This window comes from Mirounga leonina, unplaced genomic scaffold (genome assembly GCF_011800145.1).
Source record: "Mirounga leonina isolate KUSES-001 unplaced genomic scaffold, KU_Mleo_1.0 Mir_114, whole genome shotgun sequence".
Taxonomy (NCBI): domain Eukaryota; kingdom Metazoa; phylum Chordata; class Mammalia; order Carnivora; family Phocidae; genus Mirounga; species Mirounga leonina.
The window spans coordinates 53,679,040-53,696,353 of NW_023270265.1; the positions used below are offsets into that span (position 1 = coordinate 53,679,040).

General features: G+C 61.7%; 1 protein-coding gene across 1 annotated transcript in view; it reads left to right on the forward strand.

Moving 5' to 3' along the window:
- The window catches only part of ADGRA1 (adhesion G protein-coupled receptor A1), a 34,094-nt gene extending 17,218 nt beyond the window's left edge, over positions 1–16,876 (forward strand). The window contains exons 6-7 of the mRNA XM_035021010.1: positions 14,672–14,770; positions 15,351–16,876. Coding sequence (XP_034876901.1) covers positions 14,672–14,770; positions 15,351–16,539 — 1,288 coding nt within the window. The 3' untranslated portion in view covers positions 16,540–16,876. The remainder of the gene's footprint in view (positions 1–14,671; positions 14,771–15,350) is intronic.
- Positions 16,877–17,314: the final 438 nt, after the last annotated feature.

A 17,314-nucleotide genomic window follows, 5' to 3' on the forward strand; every position in this document is an offset into this window, starting at 1 on the left:
TGTGTTCCGTGGGCTGTGGCCTCATGGGCATGTGTCCTGTGGGCTCCATGGGCATGTGTCCTGTGGGCTGTGGGCTCCATGGGCATGTGTCCCACGGGCTCCATGGGCATATGTCCTGCGGGCTCTGTGGACATGTGTCCCGTGGGCTGTGGGCTCAGGGGGCCCAGGACTGGAGGGGCATGGGCTCGGTGGCTGTGCACTAAGCTGGCTGTGTCACACCTGCCAGTCACTCTGGGACCTGTGCTGTTCCTGCTGTCCTGTCTGAAAACCACTGTGACCTCTCCCTCCATGTCCCCTTCTTTGGTACAGAAGCTTGACCTTGGGGGGCAGGGGGTGTGATTCCAGCAGCTCCCTAGGTGACGACCCCTCTGGCAGGATGAGGTGCCAGAGAGTGGGGACACTGGCTCTGGACTCTGCTGAGGGCCTGCCCTCCTCCACTGCCTTCTCTGGTCAGGCCTGGCCTGGGGGTGGCGGTGGGGACCCTGAAGGCTGGGGGCCAGAGTCTTTCCTCCCACACCCCCCTGGACTTGCCATCTGCCCTCCAGCCACAGGCATCCTTACCAGCGATGCTCTTCCAACTGGCCCCCCGTAGGCATCCTTGTATCCATGTCCCCGACCACACTCCCAGCACGGGATGTAGCTCCTGAGTCTTCAGGGGAGGGGAGAGCCCCCAGGCTCCGCACTGCTGGGCCTCACCCTACGCTGAGCAGAGTAGTACAGCAGGGCCTGCTGACTCACGGCGGGGCCCAGAGCTGGGTATGTGGCCGGCAGGCAGGCAGGCCTGTGTCCTCCCTGCTCTGCAGTTTTCCGATGAGAAATAAAAAGAAAGTAGCTGTGGGTTCGGACCCTCTGTGTGAACTCAGAACAGTTTTTTGAGAAAAAAGAAGCCGACTGTCTCACTTCTCACATTGACCTCGCTGCAAGGTGACCGCAGAGATGCGGCAAGGGGTCTGCCAGGGCCCTCGCTTTCCCTGTGGCCCACACCAGGGTCTGTCCGCTCGCTCCACAGGCCCCCTCTGCACTGCTTTGGGGAAAACCAGGACCATTTAGAGATTTCAAGGCAACCACATTCACGTAAAGTTTTACAGGACGCTAGAGAGGAAGAACATTTTGGGCCTGATTCTCCCTCCTGCCTGAGCCCTGGGGGCGGTCCCCACTCAGCAGAGGGACCGCCAGGGCTGAGACCCCAAATCCGGGCGTTAGATGCTCTGCCTTCAAGTCAGGGCCGGCTCAGGGAGCAGAGGGGACAGAGGGCTCTCGTGTTTCAAGATTGTTTTATCTATTCAGGGTCCCTTGCAATTCCATATGAACATTAGGATCCGTTTTTCCATCTCTGCAAAAATGGCCACTGGAGTTTTGATGGAGCTTGCCTGGACCCTGCAGATCCCTTCAAGAAGAGTCATTGACACGGTAACATTAACAGCATCCGATCCGTAAACACAGATGGCTCTCCATGTCCGCAGGTCTGTGTGATCTTTGCCAGCGACATCAACAGCTTCCAGCGCACACGTCCTGCCCCGTCTGGGTTAGATTTCTTTCCTAAGGACTGCTTTTATGCTACTGTAATGGGACTGTCTCCTCATCTTCGGGTCGATCGTTGCTTACAGGCAGAAATGCAACTGAATTTTGTGTGTGGGTCTTGTGTCCTAAAGATTTGCTGAATTTGTTCACGAGCTCTGGGAGCTTTCCTATGGATTCCTTCCGTGGGTATGTGGTCCCATCATCAGCATATGGGGACACCTGTCCCGTCTGGATGGCTTTTAAGTTTAATTCTTCCTGCATGATCGCTCTGGCCGGGACGTCCAGCATAATAGGAGCCTTCTCTCTCTCTCTCTCTCTCGGTCGGTCCGGCTAGTGGTTGGCCAGTTTTGTGGACTGTTTTAAAGAACCCACGTGGGGTTCATCCATTTCCTGTGTGGTTTCCTCTTCTCTATTTTACGGCCTCTGCCCCAGTCCGCACCGCTCCTGTCCGCCTGCTAGCTGGGAGTTCACTTTGCTCGTCTTATTTCTAGCTCCCTACGGTGTGAAGTTAGACTAGTTTGAGGTCTTTCTGCCTTTATCGTACATGGTCACAGCTACGGATTTCCCTTGAGGCAATGCTGTTGCAGTGTCCCATGATTCGGGCATGTTTTGTCATTCGTTTTGAAATTTTCTGATTTTCCTGTGAGTGTTTTCTTTGGCCCGTTGGCTGTGTAGCATGCTGTTTAATTTCCACAGACGGTTAGGTTTCAGGGCGGGGGCCTCTCGAGACCTGTGCCAGCTCCAGTGGGGAGCTGAAGGAAGGAAAGTCCAGCTCCACCAACGTGGCCCGTGGCTTGGGGTGGACGTCCCCGTTACTGTGACGGGAAGCACTAGTCCCTCATTCCTGCCCAGGGCTCAGGTATGGCTGTCGGCTGAGTGTGAATCCCGTCCCTGCCCTCAGCCCTGGCTCGGCCTCCTGCCGGGGTGTCACCGCCTACAACCAAGGGGTGGCACTGGAAGTGCTGCCCTAGGCCTTGGAGGCGTGGCTTGGGGACAGGATAGACTCAGAGCCTCAGCTTGGGGTGCGGGTCCCAGCTGGATGCTCTTTCTCAAGCAGGAGGGCGAGGTCCTCGGGCAAGGCCAGTGTTGGGAAGTGCAGGATGCATTTTGGAGGATGATGACCTTGGGGGGAGGGCGTGAGAGGGTCGGCCCGAGAGAGGAGCCGCTCTGCGGGGCAGTGCTGGGTGATAGACTCAGGAAGACTGCCAGCCCCAGCGACCCACCACCAGGGCCTCTCTGAGGCAACGACATTGCACCTTGCCCATCACATGGACTCTCTTTCAAGACACCCCAAGGCTCTCTGCGGCCAGACCCAGCCCCATCCCACTGGGGCCACGCCAGTGTCCACATGCTCCTGGATCCAGACCTTCATATGCCATGGCGGCTGATGCCTCTCCCTGGGGCTCCTGACAAAACCAACCAGTGCGTCCATGAGGAAGGAGCCCCAACCCCACGTCCCCAGTTCAGCATCCCATCGTCCATGTCAGAAAGCTAGCATTGCTCCAGATTATTCTTGTCCCCCTGCCCAAATCAGGGAGCCCCCAGGCCCTGACTCTGCCCCCGAACACTGCACCTCCCCATCCCCCGCAGGCCTCTGGATCCTTTCTTGGTGGCCGTGGGTCCTGCCACCACCCTGCAGATTTTCCCTCCTGAGGGGGAGGCCTGGCTGTGCACTCCCCTTCCCAAAGCATGCGGGGCCGTCCACTGCTGCCCAGCCTGGCCCCCGGCCTCCAGCTGGCTTCTCCACCATGCCAGCCGGAGTGCCCACGACCAGATGCTCAGACCCCACCTGCCCTCTTCCGGACCCCACATGACCCCAGTGCAAGTCCCTGGAGCTTTTGTGGCATCCTCCCCGGGCCCAAGGGAAGGACTGTGTCCTCAGACTCTGGCACACAGCATCTACACGTTCAATGGGGAAATGATAGGGATTCAATAAATATTTTTTAAATTGGCCTTGAATGAATAACCTTAGTTTAAATATTCCATTTTACTCACAGGACTGAGTCTGGAAGAACCCAGGCCCAAGGTTGATAAACGCTCCCTTCTGGCCGGAGGGCAGGTCCCGGGAGCGCAGCTGGGGGGTCAGGCGTGAAGCTGTGTCCCATGGAGGAGCCGAGAACGAGGTCTCCAAGGGGCAAGCTCACCTAACTCACCGAGAGGGGGTGGCTCTGGGCCACGCAGGCCCACGCAGGCACATCCCGGGGCGCTCGCCCCAGCAGGTGGGGGCAGGTGCCCTCGTGGGGGCCCGGCTGGGGTCCGCCGGGTGGTCAGAAAGCAGGTCAGGCACGCAGACACCGGCGAGGCCCGAGTCCAGGGTTTGGCTCTGCCACCCAGGGTTTCAGCCGCGTTGAGTGTGCTTCGTCCTCAGCACAGTGAGGGCGGCATTGAAGCAGCAAAGGTGAACTCCAGGTGGACGGTCCACACGGACCCTCCCTCCTCCAGCAGCAGAACACACACAGGGTTTCTGCCCCGGAAGCCGGCTTGCGACTCAGTCAACATTTCCTCTGGGGACCGCCCGCTCGGCCGCCCCAGCGACTGACGCTGCAGACCCCGGAGGCCGGCGGACGCTCCTAAGCCCGGCCCAGCACAAAGGGCGACTTAGCCGTCAGGTGCATAGGAAACACCCGAGAGCCAGGCTCCTGGTGCGCCCTCCGGGGAGCGGGCCGGGCCACCGGGGCTGCCAGCGTCCTCCAGACAAGCCGCCACCTCCCTGCTCGCTTCCAGCCACAAGGCTGAGAGAAGAAAGGCAAGCGGAGGGACAGATTGGCTCAGAAACGCTGCAAGAAAAAGAACAAGGCTGCTTTTGCAGACTCTGCACTCACCTTGTCCACAGAACAGGGGTCATGGCCGGCGCCCGCCTCCGAGAGGTCGCGTGGTGCTGCGGACTCCAGACCAGAGCGACGCGGCCCATCTGGTGTTTCCTCGGATTGCTTTCACGGCTACTCACACGTCTTCTCTTCCCGTCTCACCTCCGTGGGCCACGCTATGGGCAGTGTAAGGATCACGGCCCCAGCACACCGTGGAGACTTCCAGCCGCGCCGCTCAGCCCCCTTGGGCGAGGGCTCTTAGTAGACACACCTTCCCAGGCTTCCCCTCCCTCCGTTAGGGCTCCACCCATGCCAGCTGCCTTAACCAAATGCCACCGGCTGGGGCTTACGAACAGCAGAAATGTGTCTCCCAGTCTGGAGGCTGGACGCCTGAGGTCAGGGGCCAGTGGGCTCGGTTCTGGTGGGAGCAGACTTCTTGCCGTGTCCTCGCGGGCGGAAGGGGCAGGGGGCTCTCCGGGGTCTCTTTCGTAAGAGCACTGACCGTGTTCGCAAGGGCTCCATGCTTACCCACCGTGGGAGGCCCACTGCCTCCCACACCCTCCCCTTGGGGTGGGGCTTCCCCGTATGGATCTGGAGACACACACTCTCAGACCGGAGCAGCTAGCCGAGCGACGTGCCTCTCCACAAACAGACCCCCCTGCCGTGGTTCTCTAGATGCTCGGGCCCAGTTCCCAAGTTAGCTGCATGTGATCACGCCCTAACTTCACAACCCCTCCTGGCCTTCCTGGTGAAGCGCACCTAAGTCGTTCCCTGTTATTTAAGGTCCATTTGTGGTGCTTCCTCTTGAAACATGCAGCTGCCTCCTAAGACCCAGGTGCTCACGTCTGGACGCAGCAAGCTCTGTGGTGAAGGGCACTTGCCCACCATTCACCAGTGTGTAGCTGGTGCCAAACTGGATGGCCCTGCCCCGCGGAGGGATGTTCCCAGGGCTCCCTCTGCGGGAGCCCCTTCTGGGACGGCAGGGAAGCCTGGGAAGTAGGACTTGGCACCTGCTCTTCACACAGCCTGCCCGAAGAGGCCGCAGGAGCCCCCAGGAGTCCGTGCAGCACCCGGGGGGGGGGCTGCCCTGCATAGCGGTGGGGGTTCCAGGGCCGTCGGTGAACAGAGCATGACCCACCCAGGCTGATGCCCATGACCTCCCGTGACCCCACGAGGCCACCCCTGGGGGCAGAGGCCCTGGTTCCCAGACCTGGCTTTGGAACTTGGGAGCCCTTTTCAGGCAGAAGGGGTCGTGCAGCCCCACAGCCTGGCACCTGCCAGAGTGAATCACGGTACTGCAGTGTTTCAGTACATCCCCGTCATCCCGGGGCACCAGGTTCCATGCCCGGTGCTCAGCACAGGCATGGCTCTCGTTCTCTGCGTGACCCCCAAGGTCTTGTGAACAGCTGTTCTCCACATCTGTGTGGTTACGGCAGATCGGCGTGCTGTGCATCTCTGAGCACCGTGGACACTTAGATGAGTGTGAAAAAGCCTCTTCGGTCTCGGCTGAAACCATCAGTCTGATTTCTTGGAATTCGGAAGTCCTGACCAGCACAAAGGATGCTAACTGGACCCGGAGGTGAGCATCTGTCAGACGGATCCTGCGTGGGGCGCAGTGCCTAGGGCAGATTCCCACAGCCCCCACAGCCGCACGCATGACCTTCGTGCTCCTCAAGCTCGCTTGCGCTGCGTCACCTCATGTCCACACCTGGCCCGGACGGCTCCCCGGTGACCAACGGTCCCAGCACTTCGCTGGTGCTCTCCTCCATGAGTGGGGGCACCAGCGGGACAGCGCCCGGGCCAAGCAGTCCTGAGGGACGCTTTTCAAGAGAGGAGGTGCCTTCCGGGATTGCGTGGCTTAATTGAGGTCCAGAAGGCCCGAATGGTCAGTCTCTAGAAGGGCTTCTGGACCTCTTTCTATCACCTGAGTGAGGCCGCACCAGCCTGCAGGCCGGGGACCGCGTTCCTGAGTGCCCCTCCCACCCCTTGCCTCCCGGGCCTGGGTGAACGTGCCCGTGAGCAGGGTCCACCTGGGTGGTCAGTAGCAGGCCAGGGGACAGACTCCAGAGGAGAGAGAAGCAGCCAAGAACTCTGAGTCTGAGGAAGCCGGGCCCCAAATCCGGACTCAGCCAGATCTTGGGCCCCTTGCGGACGGTGTGAGCAGGGCGGTGGTCGCTGACCAGTCTGACGATGCACTTGGCGGGCAGCCTACTCTGTGAATACTTGTTGCAAGTCCAGGGAGGAAACACACTAAGAGCCGCCGAGGAAAGGCACGGAGGGGTGTTCAATGAAGATGCCCCCAAGACAGGCCACGGAGCTGGAAAGGCTACCACGCTGGGCACGAAAGGCTCCCCATGCACGCGGCACTGTGAGCTGGAGTCGTGGCAGCAGATGCACGGGGTCGAGAGAGCCGTCTGGGCGCCCCACCTGAGGGCCTCTGGGGCTCCCCGCCAGGGCCGCCTCCCAAAGGCTGCAGGCCACCCCCCGCCCATCAAATCCTGCCCTTCCCACCGCTGGCTGCCCCTCCCCCAAGCGCCGTGGCCGATCTCCTCCCTCAGGACACAGGGAGGGACCCCGCTGAGAATCCCGCATCTTCGCTTGCCCCTTCCCTGTGTCTCGCCTGCAAAGACTGTCACACGGGGACGGCAGCTCCTCGGGCTGACCTGGGGAAGGGGGCGCGTCTGGAGTGCGGCTGGCCGGCAGACAGAACCCTCGGGGAGGGCGAGGTGGGCTCCCTGCCCCTGCCTGGTGGTCGGACCCCATGGCGGGCGCCCCGCTGTCTCTGACACCTGGCCTGGCAGCCGAGGGGAAGCTGTCTGCCATGCCCGGTCTCCTTTCTCTCTTGTTACAGGAGTTTTGTTCCCTTAGTGCCCAGCTTCTTGGCCGCGCCGCTTCGAGGAAGGAAGAGGTAGACCAGACGAAGAGTGCTGGGCAGCAGGGCAAAGTTTATTGAGCCAGAGTACAAAGCTCCCCGAGAGGGCTGCCGGGTTCCCGTTCTGATTTCGGGAGGTCTTATAAGCTCTTTCCAGGACCTTGAGAGCGGGCCCCCTGTGGATTCGCACCAAGGTGTTGCCAATCAGGGCTTTCATCACGCCCCCGTCTCCCGTGCTCATGGGTCTCTTGGGCCGATACCTGGAGACTAACTGCCTCAGCTTGTGACAGCGACCACCGTTTCCTGGTTAGTGCCTTTGTTTCGGGTTGTGCTGCCAAAGTCACCCCTGCAGAGGCTGCTGGACAGAATGCTACCGTGGTCTTGTCTGAGCGGTCAAACGGGACGCTAGTGCGGTTTTGGCTGAGCTGTCCCGGCTCCCTGCTTTCCTGCTGGGGACCCCGGCCCTGATGACCTACGTGTCTGATGAACTCCTAACATGGAGGCCCCTCAGACTCACGCCCACCGTTGCTCACAGGTGACCACACATGAGGAGAGGCGTGGCCAACACGTGGCAGGAGGCAGGCGCTTGGATTTTAAGGTCCGGTTTCCGGCAGCTCTGGGGGGCTTCCTAGTTGCTAGCTGTATGCTCACAAACTGGGATTTCTTAAACGGCCCATTTACATCATCAAAGCCGGCCCAGAAGAGCCCTGTGGCTGGAAAGTCCGTGTCTGGCAAACCATCACTGCCGCTAAGTGCTGGTGAGTGGCCGGCTCTGCCCTGCTGGACACGCATCCTCCTGTGCCCGTCCCTCTTTCTGATGGACACGGGGTGCTACAGAGTCCCTGCTCCACCAGCATCCACAGCTGCCTGTCCTCGGAGAGGCAGACGCCAAGGTGACAAGTCCCACGGGCCCACAGCTGCCAGTACCAGGGCCAACCCCCCTGCTCCCCCGCTGCTGACACCTGCTCGTTTGGTGGCAGAGAGAGAGCCGGGGCTGCGTGGGAATAAACAGGCAGGGATCTCAGCAGGGGTTGGAGGGGTCCCAGCCCCACGCTGCTGACCCTGGCCAGCCCTGACGCAGGCTTCCAGATGGTTCTCTGGTCTCCACCTCCAGAACTCCCGGGTTCTCATTAAAGGGCAGGCTCCCAGGAGGCCTCCTGCTTGGACACAGGGCCCATCCTCACGCATCCCCGGTGCAGCGCCCTGACCTGTCACATTCAGCACCCGGCCCCGTGTGGGCCCTCTGCGGGTGTGTGCGTGGGCACGTGCATGCATTGCACACTCCCTGAGCTGAGCCGCACGGAAACAGGGCATGTGGTGTGGACGGTGCCCCTGACCTTCCAGGGGGGCTAAGACCGGGCCGTGTCCTGTGTGCCGGGAGTTGGCAGGTGCGTGGCAGCAGAAGTGTGGCCTGGTCTCCTGGGTGTCAGGAGCTGCCGGAGGGCCCTGTGCCCACTGCCTGGAGTTCCGCCGGGTCCCAGGAGCTGGTCTATTCCCGCTGCACGCCTGGTTCCAGTCGGCCGCAGGCATGTGTGCAAGCCGGGGCCCGTGTCTGAGGTTGTCCCAAGGCCCAGCACAGTGGACAGTAGGGTGCTGCCCTCCCACCACCAGCACCACAGGCTCAGGGAGAGATCTGCTCCTTTCTCTTTCTTGATTGTTTTGTTTTGTTTTTTTAAATAGAACACTGACCCCAAAAAATGCCTAAAATGTCAGTGCATGCTTACAAAACTTGTCCTGTGCCCTTCAGGGGAAGAAACGGAAGCCTCCCCCGCCGGAAGCGTCCGGGGTCGTGCCCACACCCAGCCCGCACCCCTGTCCTGTCTCTTGGGACTTTCACAGCCTCTTTTTACAGTTTCACCACCCAAGTGTGGGTCCCCACTCGTTCTGTCTGCACTGATCACAAGCTGTGTGTACAGGTGGACCCACTCGACTTACACTGTTTAGATCTGGTTCTTTCACTGTGCGTGGCTTTTTTCAGACCCGTCCATGTGGGTTGCATCTGGCCGGCTGAGCTGGGCTCGGGACCAGAGTGCGGTCTATCAGCTCCCGTGGACGGGATGCCGCGGCCCGACACCCCGCTCCTCCCGGTGCTCACCCACACAGGCTCCCCAGCTGCCGGCCCGCAATCCACGCAGCCGCCGTGCCCCCCGGCCGCGGCCTGCACCCTGCGAGCACCACGTCCTGCAGGCATTGGGCTTTCTCTCGGTGGAGCGCCCGTTCAAGCCTCGCTCCCGTTGTCCTTCCGGTCATCTGTGTGTCTTGCTGATTTGTTGGGGCTCCTTGTGTGCTCCTCACACAAGCATGTGGCCACGTGGGTCACAAATAGCTTTTCCTACTCACGGCTGCTAGAGGTGCGCTTGCGCTTCCTCAGTGTGACCCCCCCAGCCCACGTCCACATCCACGTCCACATCCAGCTCCGACCCACGTGGCGCCATGGGGACGTTAAGAACCACGTATGGCTCGGGACCATATTCCTTTTCTGCTCCTGACGTAGCAAACGACCACAGACTTATTGCCTTAAAATGGCACATGTATTTTCTTACGGTCCTGGCAGGCAGAAACCCAAAATCGGTCTCCTGGGCTACATCCAGGTGTGGCCAGGCGGGCTCACCTGAGGCTCCAAGGGAGAGGTGGTTTCTTGCCTCTTCTGGAGGCACCCACACTCCTCGTGAGCCTCCCCCTGACTCCCAGCCAGCCCTGCGGCGACCTCCCTCCCCTCCCTTGCTAGGACCCCCGCGACATCAGGCCGCCCAGGCCGCCCCGGACCATCCCAGGTCCCTGCATCTGCCGCTCAGTCACATCCACAGGTCCCTCCCCAGCACGGGGTCAGCACACCCCGGTTCTGGGGCCATCATCAGCCCACAGCTGGGGCGGACTTCATGTTCCTGAACATGCATATCCGCCCCCACTCCACTTACTCATCAGACCACCTGACCCTAAATGCCGCTTCGCTCTGCTCTCGGGCCATCGCTGGGCTCTCCCGCCTGCCCCGCGCCACTGTCCCCGTGCTCTCGGGGAGCCCAGCCAGGCCCCACCCCCCTCTCCTCCCCAAGTGCCTGTGGCCCTGCCCTGTGTGCGTCCTGGGGTCTGCTGTGGTGTCAAGGGGCAGCGGCTGGGGTTTCCTCAGGGTCCCGGTTCACCCTTCTTTCTAGAAACCCTCCCCTAAAGGAAGAAGCTGGTCTGACCCGGGAGCCAGGTGAGCTCCCAGACCTCCGGCAGACCTGCCCTGGGCGGTCTGTGTGGGGACCGGGGAACGCAGGGCCGTGAGTGGTCCTAGATGGGCCAGGGTCCTCTGGGGCTGTGCAGGGGCCGGTCCAGTGGCCAGGATTTCAGCGTCACGAGAGGCGCGGGTCAGTGAGTGCAGCAGGACAGGACGCCCAGGAGGAAACAACAGGAGCCCCCAAGGGAGAGGGTGTGCCTGGGGCCGACAGGTGACGGGGCAAAAGGGACCCCAGCCACAGGCCGCGCTGAGGCTGGTGCAGAGTGGTCGGCATCGGGGACGGGACAGGCCCCGTGCTGAATGCCCAGCGGCCGCCGCAGAACAGCCGTCCCAGGTGGGGCACCTCCTGCGGCCTGCAGCGCCCTCTGCCGACAGGAGCCGAGCTCGGCTGCCCATCCAGGGGCTTGGCAACTTGCGGCTGACGCAGCTGAGGGAGAGGCAGGGGGAGCCCCCGGCCAAGGAAGAGGCACCCCCTGGCTTGAGAGGCCTGGCCAGAGGCAGTGCGAGGGGCTGTAGCCGCCTCACCCTGCAGGATATGCGCGGCCGGGGGGCTTGGAGGGCGCGGTCCCCGAGGGCCCTGGCTGCCTCTGGGCCTCCAGTCGCTGGAGGACCTGTCTGGTCCCCTGGGAACGGTGCACAGTCCCTGGGACTGGCCAGGAGTCGAGGGGGGTGCGTCGCCTGGGGGCACCCATAGGGGCCTCACCCCCGGTGCTGACAGCTCAGCCATGCCGCCCCTTTGTCTTCCTCGGGACGCCAGAGGGACCAGCTCTGCCGCTGCTGAGCCTGCTGGAGCAGAGCGAGCCTCCCGCCGTTCCAGTCGCAGGGCCCCCGCCTCTGTGCCGCCTCATGAGTTAAAGGGACCTCGTGGCGGGAATCCCAGGCTCCTTGTCTGCCTGGAGGGCGGAGGCATGGCTCGGGGAGAAAGTGGCTTTCTGCAGGTTCTGAAGGGCTTTGGGCCTAGTCAGCGCTGGGAGCAGAACCACAGACGGCCGTGGGCCAGGACCGAGCCAGGCCAGGTCCCCAAGCACACGCTCAGCTGGGGCATTCTCCTCCAGCCATTAAAAGCAAGGGGATGTTTTCCCTACAGTTTTGTCTGGCTTTGCTCACCGCCCCACTTTGCGTGCTGGGCTGGACCCCTGAAGGGCTCCTCCACTCCCCTTCTGTACACATCAGCAGGAACAAGCCCCCTCGCTCAGGCCGCCGGGCCAGGCTCGCCGTCCCTCCCCCTGCCCCTGCAACCCTGGCCCTCTTACGCCTGCTGGGGGCTGGCTTCGTGGGACGCAAGCCCTGCTCGGAGCCCCGGCGCCCCGGGGACAGCACGCAAGCCTTTGCCGTCGATGCGGCTCAGCGGATCAAGGAGAGTCCAACTGTGCCTAGTTTGCTGAGATTTCTTATGACAAATGTGTGTCAAATTCTGTCAAGTGTTTTTACTGCGTCTATAAGATAATCACATGGAGTCTCTTTATTGCATTTCCATGATGAGCTACTTCAATTTTATGAGTAACACACTTTGCATTTCTGCGATAAATCTTACCTGCCGTGATGTTTTCTCCTGTTGGTATAAAGTCCTCAATTCCGTCTGCTGATTCGCTGTCAGAGGGGCAGGGGTCTGTGCTCACTGGCGTTCACATGTCTCGGCTGGTTTTCAGACCAGCTCCCACTGTCCCTCAGACGGAGTCAGGAGGTGCCCCTCCTTCCTTTTCTGGAAAAGCCCATAGAAGATGGATTCATGTCATCTCTTCCTTGGACGTGGGACCAGATTCCCCAGTGACACTCGAGGGGCCTGGAAGTTTCTCTGTTAGATGTTTGTGGATATTGGAATCAACCTTTTTACCAGATAGAGAGTATTCAGATTTCCTAATTCTTATCTCGCTTTTGCTAATTTATATTTTTCTCAGGGAATTTATGACTTTCATCTAAGCTGCTGAGGTGTTGGCAACGGCTCGTCTTCGCCCTGGGGAGGCGGGGGGTCTGCATCGCCCTCTTCTCCATCCCGTGAGGTGTGAGCGCAGGGCTGTCCGTTTGCTGCGGACGTCCACTCTGGGCTGGGGGGTTTTCTGCACTGCTTGTGGTCTGCTCTCCTGCTCGTCCTCTCCTTCCGTCTGGGGGCTCTGCGCTTACTTGGCTCTCTTCTGCCTTGGCGCGTGGAGCCCGGGCCACGAACGCCGGGCCTCCCTGCTCGTCCCACAGAAACATTCGTTGCGGTCAATGTTCCTCCGAGCCCTGCTTCAGCTGCCTCCCAGAAATATGTTGTTTTCCTTTCTCGTTTTGTTTAAAATATTTTCTAAATTCCCTTAGGACTTCCTCTTCGACCCATGAGTTATTTAAGAAATGTGTCGTTTCGCTCCCAAGTATTTGTGCTTTTCTCAGTTACCTTGTTGTTACTGATGAATTGGACTCCATGGAGGTCAGACCATACACGCTGTGTAATCGCAACCCTGGTAACGCGACCCAGGCTCGTTCCACGGCACACACGTCGTCCACCACGCGAGCGGACCACGCGCACATGGCGGGAACGAGCGCCGCCAGCTACTGGGCGTGATGTTCCAGGAAGAGCTTTGAGGCAAAGGGAGTCCTACTATTGCTCAAATCTTCAGTGTCTTTACCACCAAGAGAGGGCGTCCAGATCGCCGACCGTTATTTGATTGTCTGCTCCGACCTGTGATTCTGTCCTCGTTTGCTTCCCGTAGTTTGAGTCTCTGGCCCCACGCACGCACAGCCGCTGGGCCCTCCTGTGGGCTGTGCTGACTCCGAATAAAACGGGCTCTTTATCTCCTTCTCCGGAGTCCGTCTTCCGGTGTCAGCGCCCGCACAGCCTCTCTGCGTCCCCTCCGCGGACCAGCAGCGGCCCGCCTCTGCCCGCGCCAGGGCCTCCGGTCCAGGACGTCGGGTGGACTTAAGTCTCCGTTTTAACCACCTGTCCACTGGGTTTCTGGTTTTACTTCTTCTTTTCCTTCTGCTCCTCCTTTCCTCTCCTATTTTTTTCTTTTGGATTATTTTAATATTTTTCTACATTTCATTTTAATTATCTATTAGCCCTTTGCCTATTAATTTTTCATGTTGCCTTAGGGATCAAAGTCCACGGACTCTTCCCTGTATCTTTGGTGTGAGAGTCACACTAGTTCATGTAAAGTGTGCACAGAAGTCTCACCTGTGAGACCGCCCCCCCCCCCACCATCTTGGTGCCAAAGACGCGGCGTCTATCAGTCAACATGTGTTAGTAACTCCACTAGGCAGCATTAGAATTCTTTCTTCAAGCAATCATATGTATTTTTTTTTTAATTAAGAGAAAACAAAATGTTCTATGTTTGCCCTAATAGTTAGATTTCTGACGCTCTCCATTCTTTGGGGCAATAGCTCTTCAGCATGAAGGACGAAACTGAGCATTTCTTGAAGGTCAGCTGGTGACAAATTTGCTCAGTTTTATTTTTGTCAGAAAATGTCTGTTTGTCCTGTTCTGAAGGACATGTTCTCTGCATATAGAATTCTGGGAGGCACAGGGCCCCCAGGGGTCACCCTGCTCCCACCCATGGACCCGGGACCATGGCATTCCCCTCATCAGGGACAAAGAGCCATTGGACCATTAGGGTGTTTGGGGCATCCAGGAGGGTGGCACCCCCTTCCAGTGGTCATCTGCAAGCTGGCCCCTCGGCCACCGCGACCCTCACTCGTTCGGACCAGCATGCTCTGTGGCCAGGCACCCGGGGCAGGCGTCTGTGGCCTGTGTGCTTGGCGGTCCCTCACATTCCTGAGATCCGGCCCCAGTGGGTCGGACACTAGACACCAGAATGCCCTGAGATGGCGCTGCTGGCTGAGGCCCTGCTGGCAAGAAGGTCAGGCCATGCCCAGAGTGGGTGCCAACTCCCATCCAGACTGCTCGCTGTCTGGGGGGGGTGGTCAGAGGCCAGATGTGTCCCAAGCGGCTGAGAAGCCAGGCTGCCAGGTAGTGCCCAAAGTTGTGAGGGGGTGGGGAGGGAGGGGGGATGGGTTGGGGGACAGGAGAGGAGGGGAGGGCCGGGGAGGGGTGGAGGAGGGATCGGATGGGGGAGGGGAAAGGAGGGAGATGGGGAGGGGAAAGAAGGGGAAGGGAGGGGGTTAGGTGGGGGGAGGGGGAGGCCCGGCTCTGGCAGGGGCTCCTCTGGGGGGGGGTGCTGTCAGGACACGGGTCCCCCCTTTGCCCAAGCTGCTGGAGGCCACCTTGGGGGCCCGGGTGGGCCTCTCAGGCACCGAGTGGGCCTTCTGCCCTCACAGGTTCTACCTTATCAGCGGAGGGGTTCCCTTCATCATCTGCGGGGTCACGGCCGCCACGAACATCAGGAATTACGGGATGGAGAATGAGGACATGCCCTAGTGAGTACTGGGCACCAAGCGGGTGGAGGCTCCTTCCCAGTGCCCTGCGCCTCCCCATGCCCGGGCCACCTCGCTGTGGGGGTGCCCAGCGGGACTGCCCTCCCCCCCAGCAGACCCCGTCTCACCGAGCCCCCCTCCCTGGGCGCTATGGGCTGCTGCTCGAGGCGGCTGCTCCCCAGGACCAGCTCAGGGTATACACAGCCACACACAGCACCCAGAGCTCCGGCCCCTCCAGTCGTGCCCCCCAGGCCAGTGCCCTCCTGGCCCGCCCACCCCAGGCTCCTTCTCCTCGGTTGCCCCAAAAGGCCAAGCCTGCGGGACACACCGGCTCTGCTCCCTCGGGGCTCCAGCACTGGGGACACTGAGGCAGGGAGGAAAGGCAGAGCGGTGCGCAGCCAGCCCCCCAGAGCCCAGATGCCCACCACGCTGTCCCGGCCCCGACAGGACGGGCGGGCGTGTCTGTGTCTGTCTCCTCACCACGACTAAACTCACGCACCGCAGAGAGCGTCCTCCCGTGACCCCAGGACAGCCAGGCGCTCAGCCCCAGCACGACCCCTCACTGACGCCCCTCTTCCCGCAGCTGCTGGATGGCCTGGGAGCCCAGCCTGGGCGCGTTCTATGGGCCGGCGGCCTTCATCACCCTGGTCACCTGCGTGTACTTCCTGGGCACCTACGTCCAGCTGCGGTGCCACCCAGAGCGCAGGTACGAGCTGAGGGCGCGGCCAGAAGAGCCCCCGCGGCGGGCCGGGCCCGGGGCCGGCCACAACCCCGGGGCCCGGCCGGGCTCGCCGGCCGCCTCGCTGCTGCAGAACGAGCACTCGCTCAAGGCCCAGCTGCGGGCCGCGGCCTTCACGCTGGTCCTGTTCACGGCCACCTGGACCTTCGGGGCGCTGGCCGTGTCTCAGGGCCCCTTCCTGGACATGGTCTTCAGCTGCCTGTACGGCACCTGCTGTGTGACGCTGGGGCTCTTCGTGCTCATCCACCACTGCGCCAAGCGGGACGACGTGTGGCACTTCTGGTGGTCCTGCTGCCCCTCCCGCGGGGACGCCCCCTCCTCAAAGCTCGCGGCCCGCCCCGCGCCCGGCACCGACGGGGACGCCCTGGCGCGCGTGGCCTGCCTGCGGGACGCGCCGTGTCCGGCCAAGCCGCGGGCCTCCGGCCACTGCACGGTGGCCAACCTGCAGGCTGCCCAGAGTCGCGTCAGCTGCCGGTCACCAGCCACGCCATGCTGCACCAAGATGCACTGTGAGCAGCTGATGGAGGACGCGGCGCACGTGCACGTGCACGAGGAGGACGCCTTTGGGCCAGACCCGCATCCGCACAGGTGTCTCCAGGGCAGAACTAAGGCTCCGCACTTCAGCCGGCACCGGGCAGCCTCGGCGGAGCAGGGATACGCCTACCACATCCCGTCCAGCCTGGACGGCAGCCCCCGCAGCTCGCGCACAGACAGCCCCCCCAGCTCGCTCGAGGGCCCAGCGGGGGCGCACACGCCGGCCTGCTGCGCCCAGGGCGACCCCTTCCCCTTGGTCAGCCAGCCCGAGGGCAGCGACACCAGCCCCGTGCTCTATGGCTGCCCCCTGCGGCCAGGCAGGGCGTCGGCCCACGGCCCAGCGCACTTCGAGATGCTCCGGAGGACACAGTCCCTGCCCTTCGGTGGACCCGGCCAGAATGGGCTGCTCAAGGGAGACATGTGTGAAGTCCTGTCCTTCAGTGCCAATGGCGTGGGCAATATCCGGACAGGGCCGTGGAAGAACGAGACCACTGTGTAGCTGGGCCGGGCCTCACGTCACCCAGCCCTGACGGACGAGCTCCAGAGCAGAGCGGGGTCCTGCCACGTGAGGCCAGCGGGGGCTCACTTCTCAGAAGCAGCCAGCACCCCCACTGACCCTGTACTGTGAAGGACCCAAGCGGGAAGATGCTTTGGGCCACGTCTGCTCCTGCTAATCCTGAGGTCACACGGGCCGTCCGTGTCCCAGTCACCGGCTTTCTGACCCATAGTCCCCAGTCCCCAGGGCAGCCCAGGACCAGAGCAGGGGTTCTATCAGGAAGAAACCCCCCGCGCCCTGTGTGGGCCATAGGGAGGCCTGGGGTGCATCCCGTCTGCCCACAGCAGAGGTGCCACCCACTTTTTCTAGTGTCTAGTGTGTGTCTCATGAAATTTCATTCCAAGGCACAGGCAGGATGCCGGTCGGGACAGGGGGCTCTGGACCTGGGCTGTCACCGCTGGCCCCTCTGCCTGCCCGTGTCTGAGTCAGGGGGTCCGCGTCACCACCTCCACCTTCAGCGGCCCCCTGGGCGCGGCCCCCACAGGCCTGAGAGCGTCACGGACGCTGGGGCCTGTGCCATAATCCAGGTGCACGTGAGAAGAGAAGCAGCCTGTGACAGTCCTCCGGGGCGCCGGCCGGGCTCTTTGAGGGGCCCTGTGCCTTCAGAAATGCCCAAATGTCCTTCAACAGACTCGACTGTCAAAGCCAGCCACTGTCGGGACCGTACCCCGCCCAGCACGGTCATCTGGGGCTCTAACATCCCAGCCCTGAGAAGCGG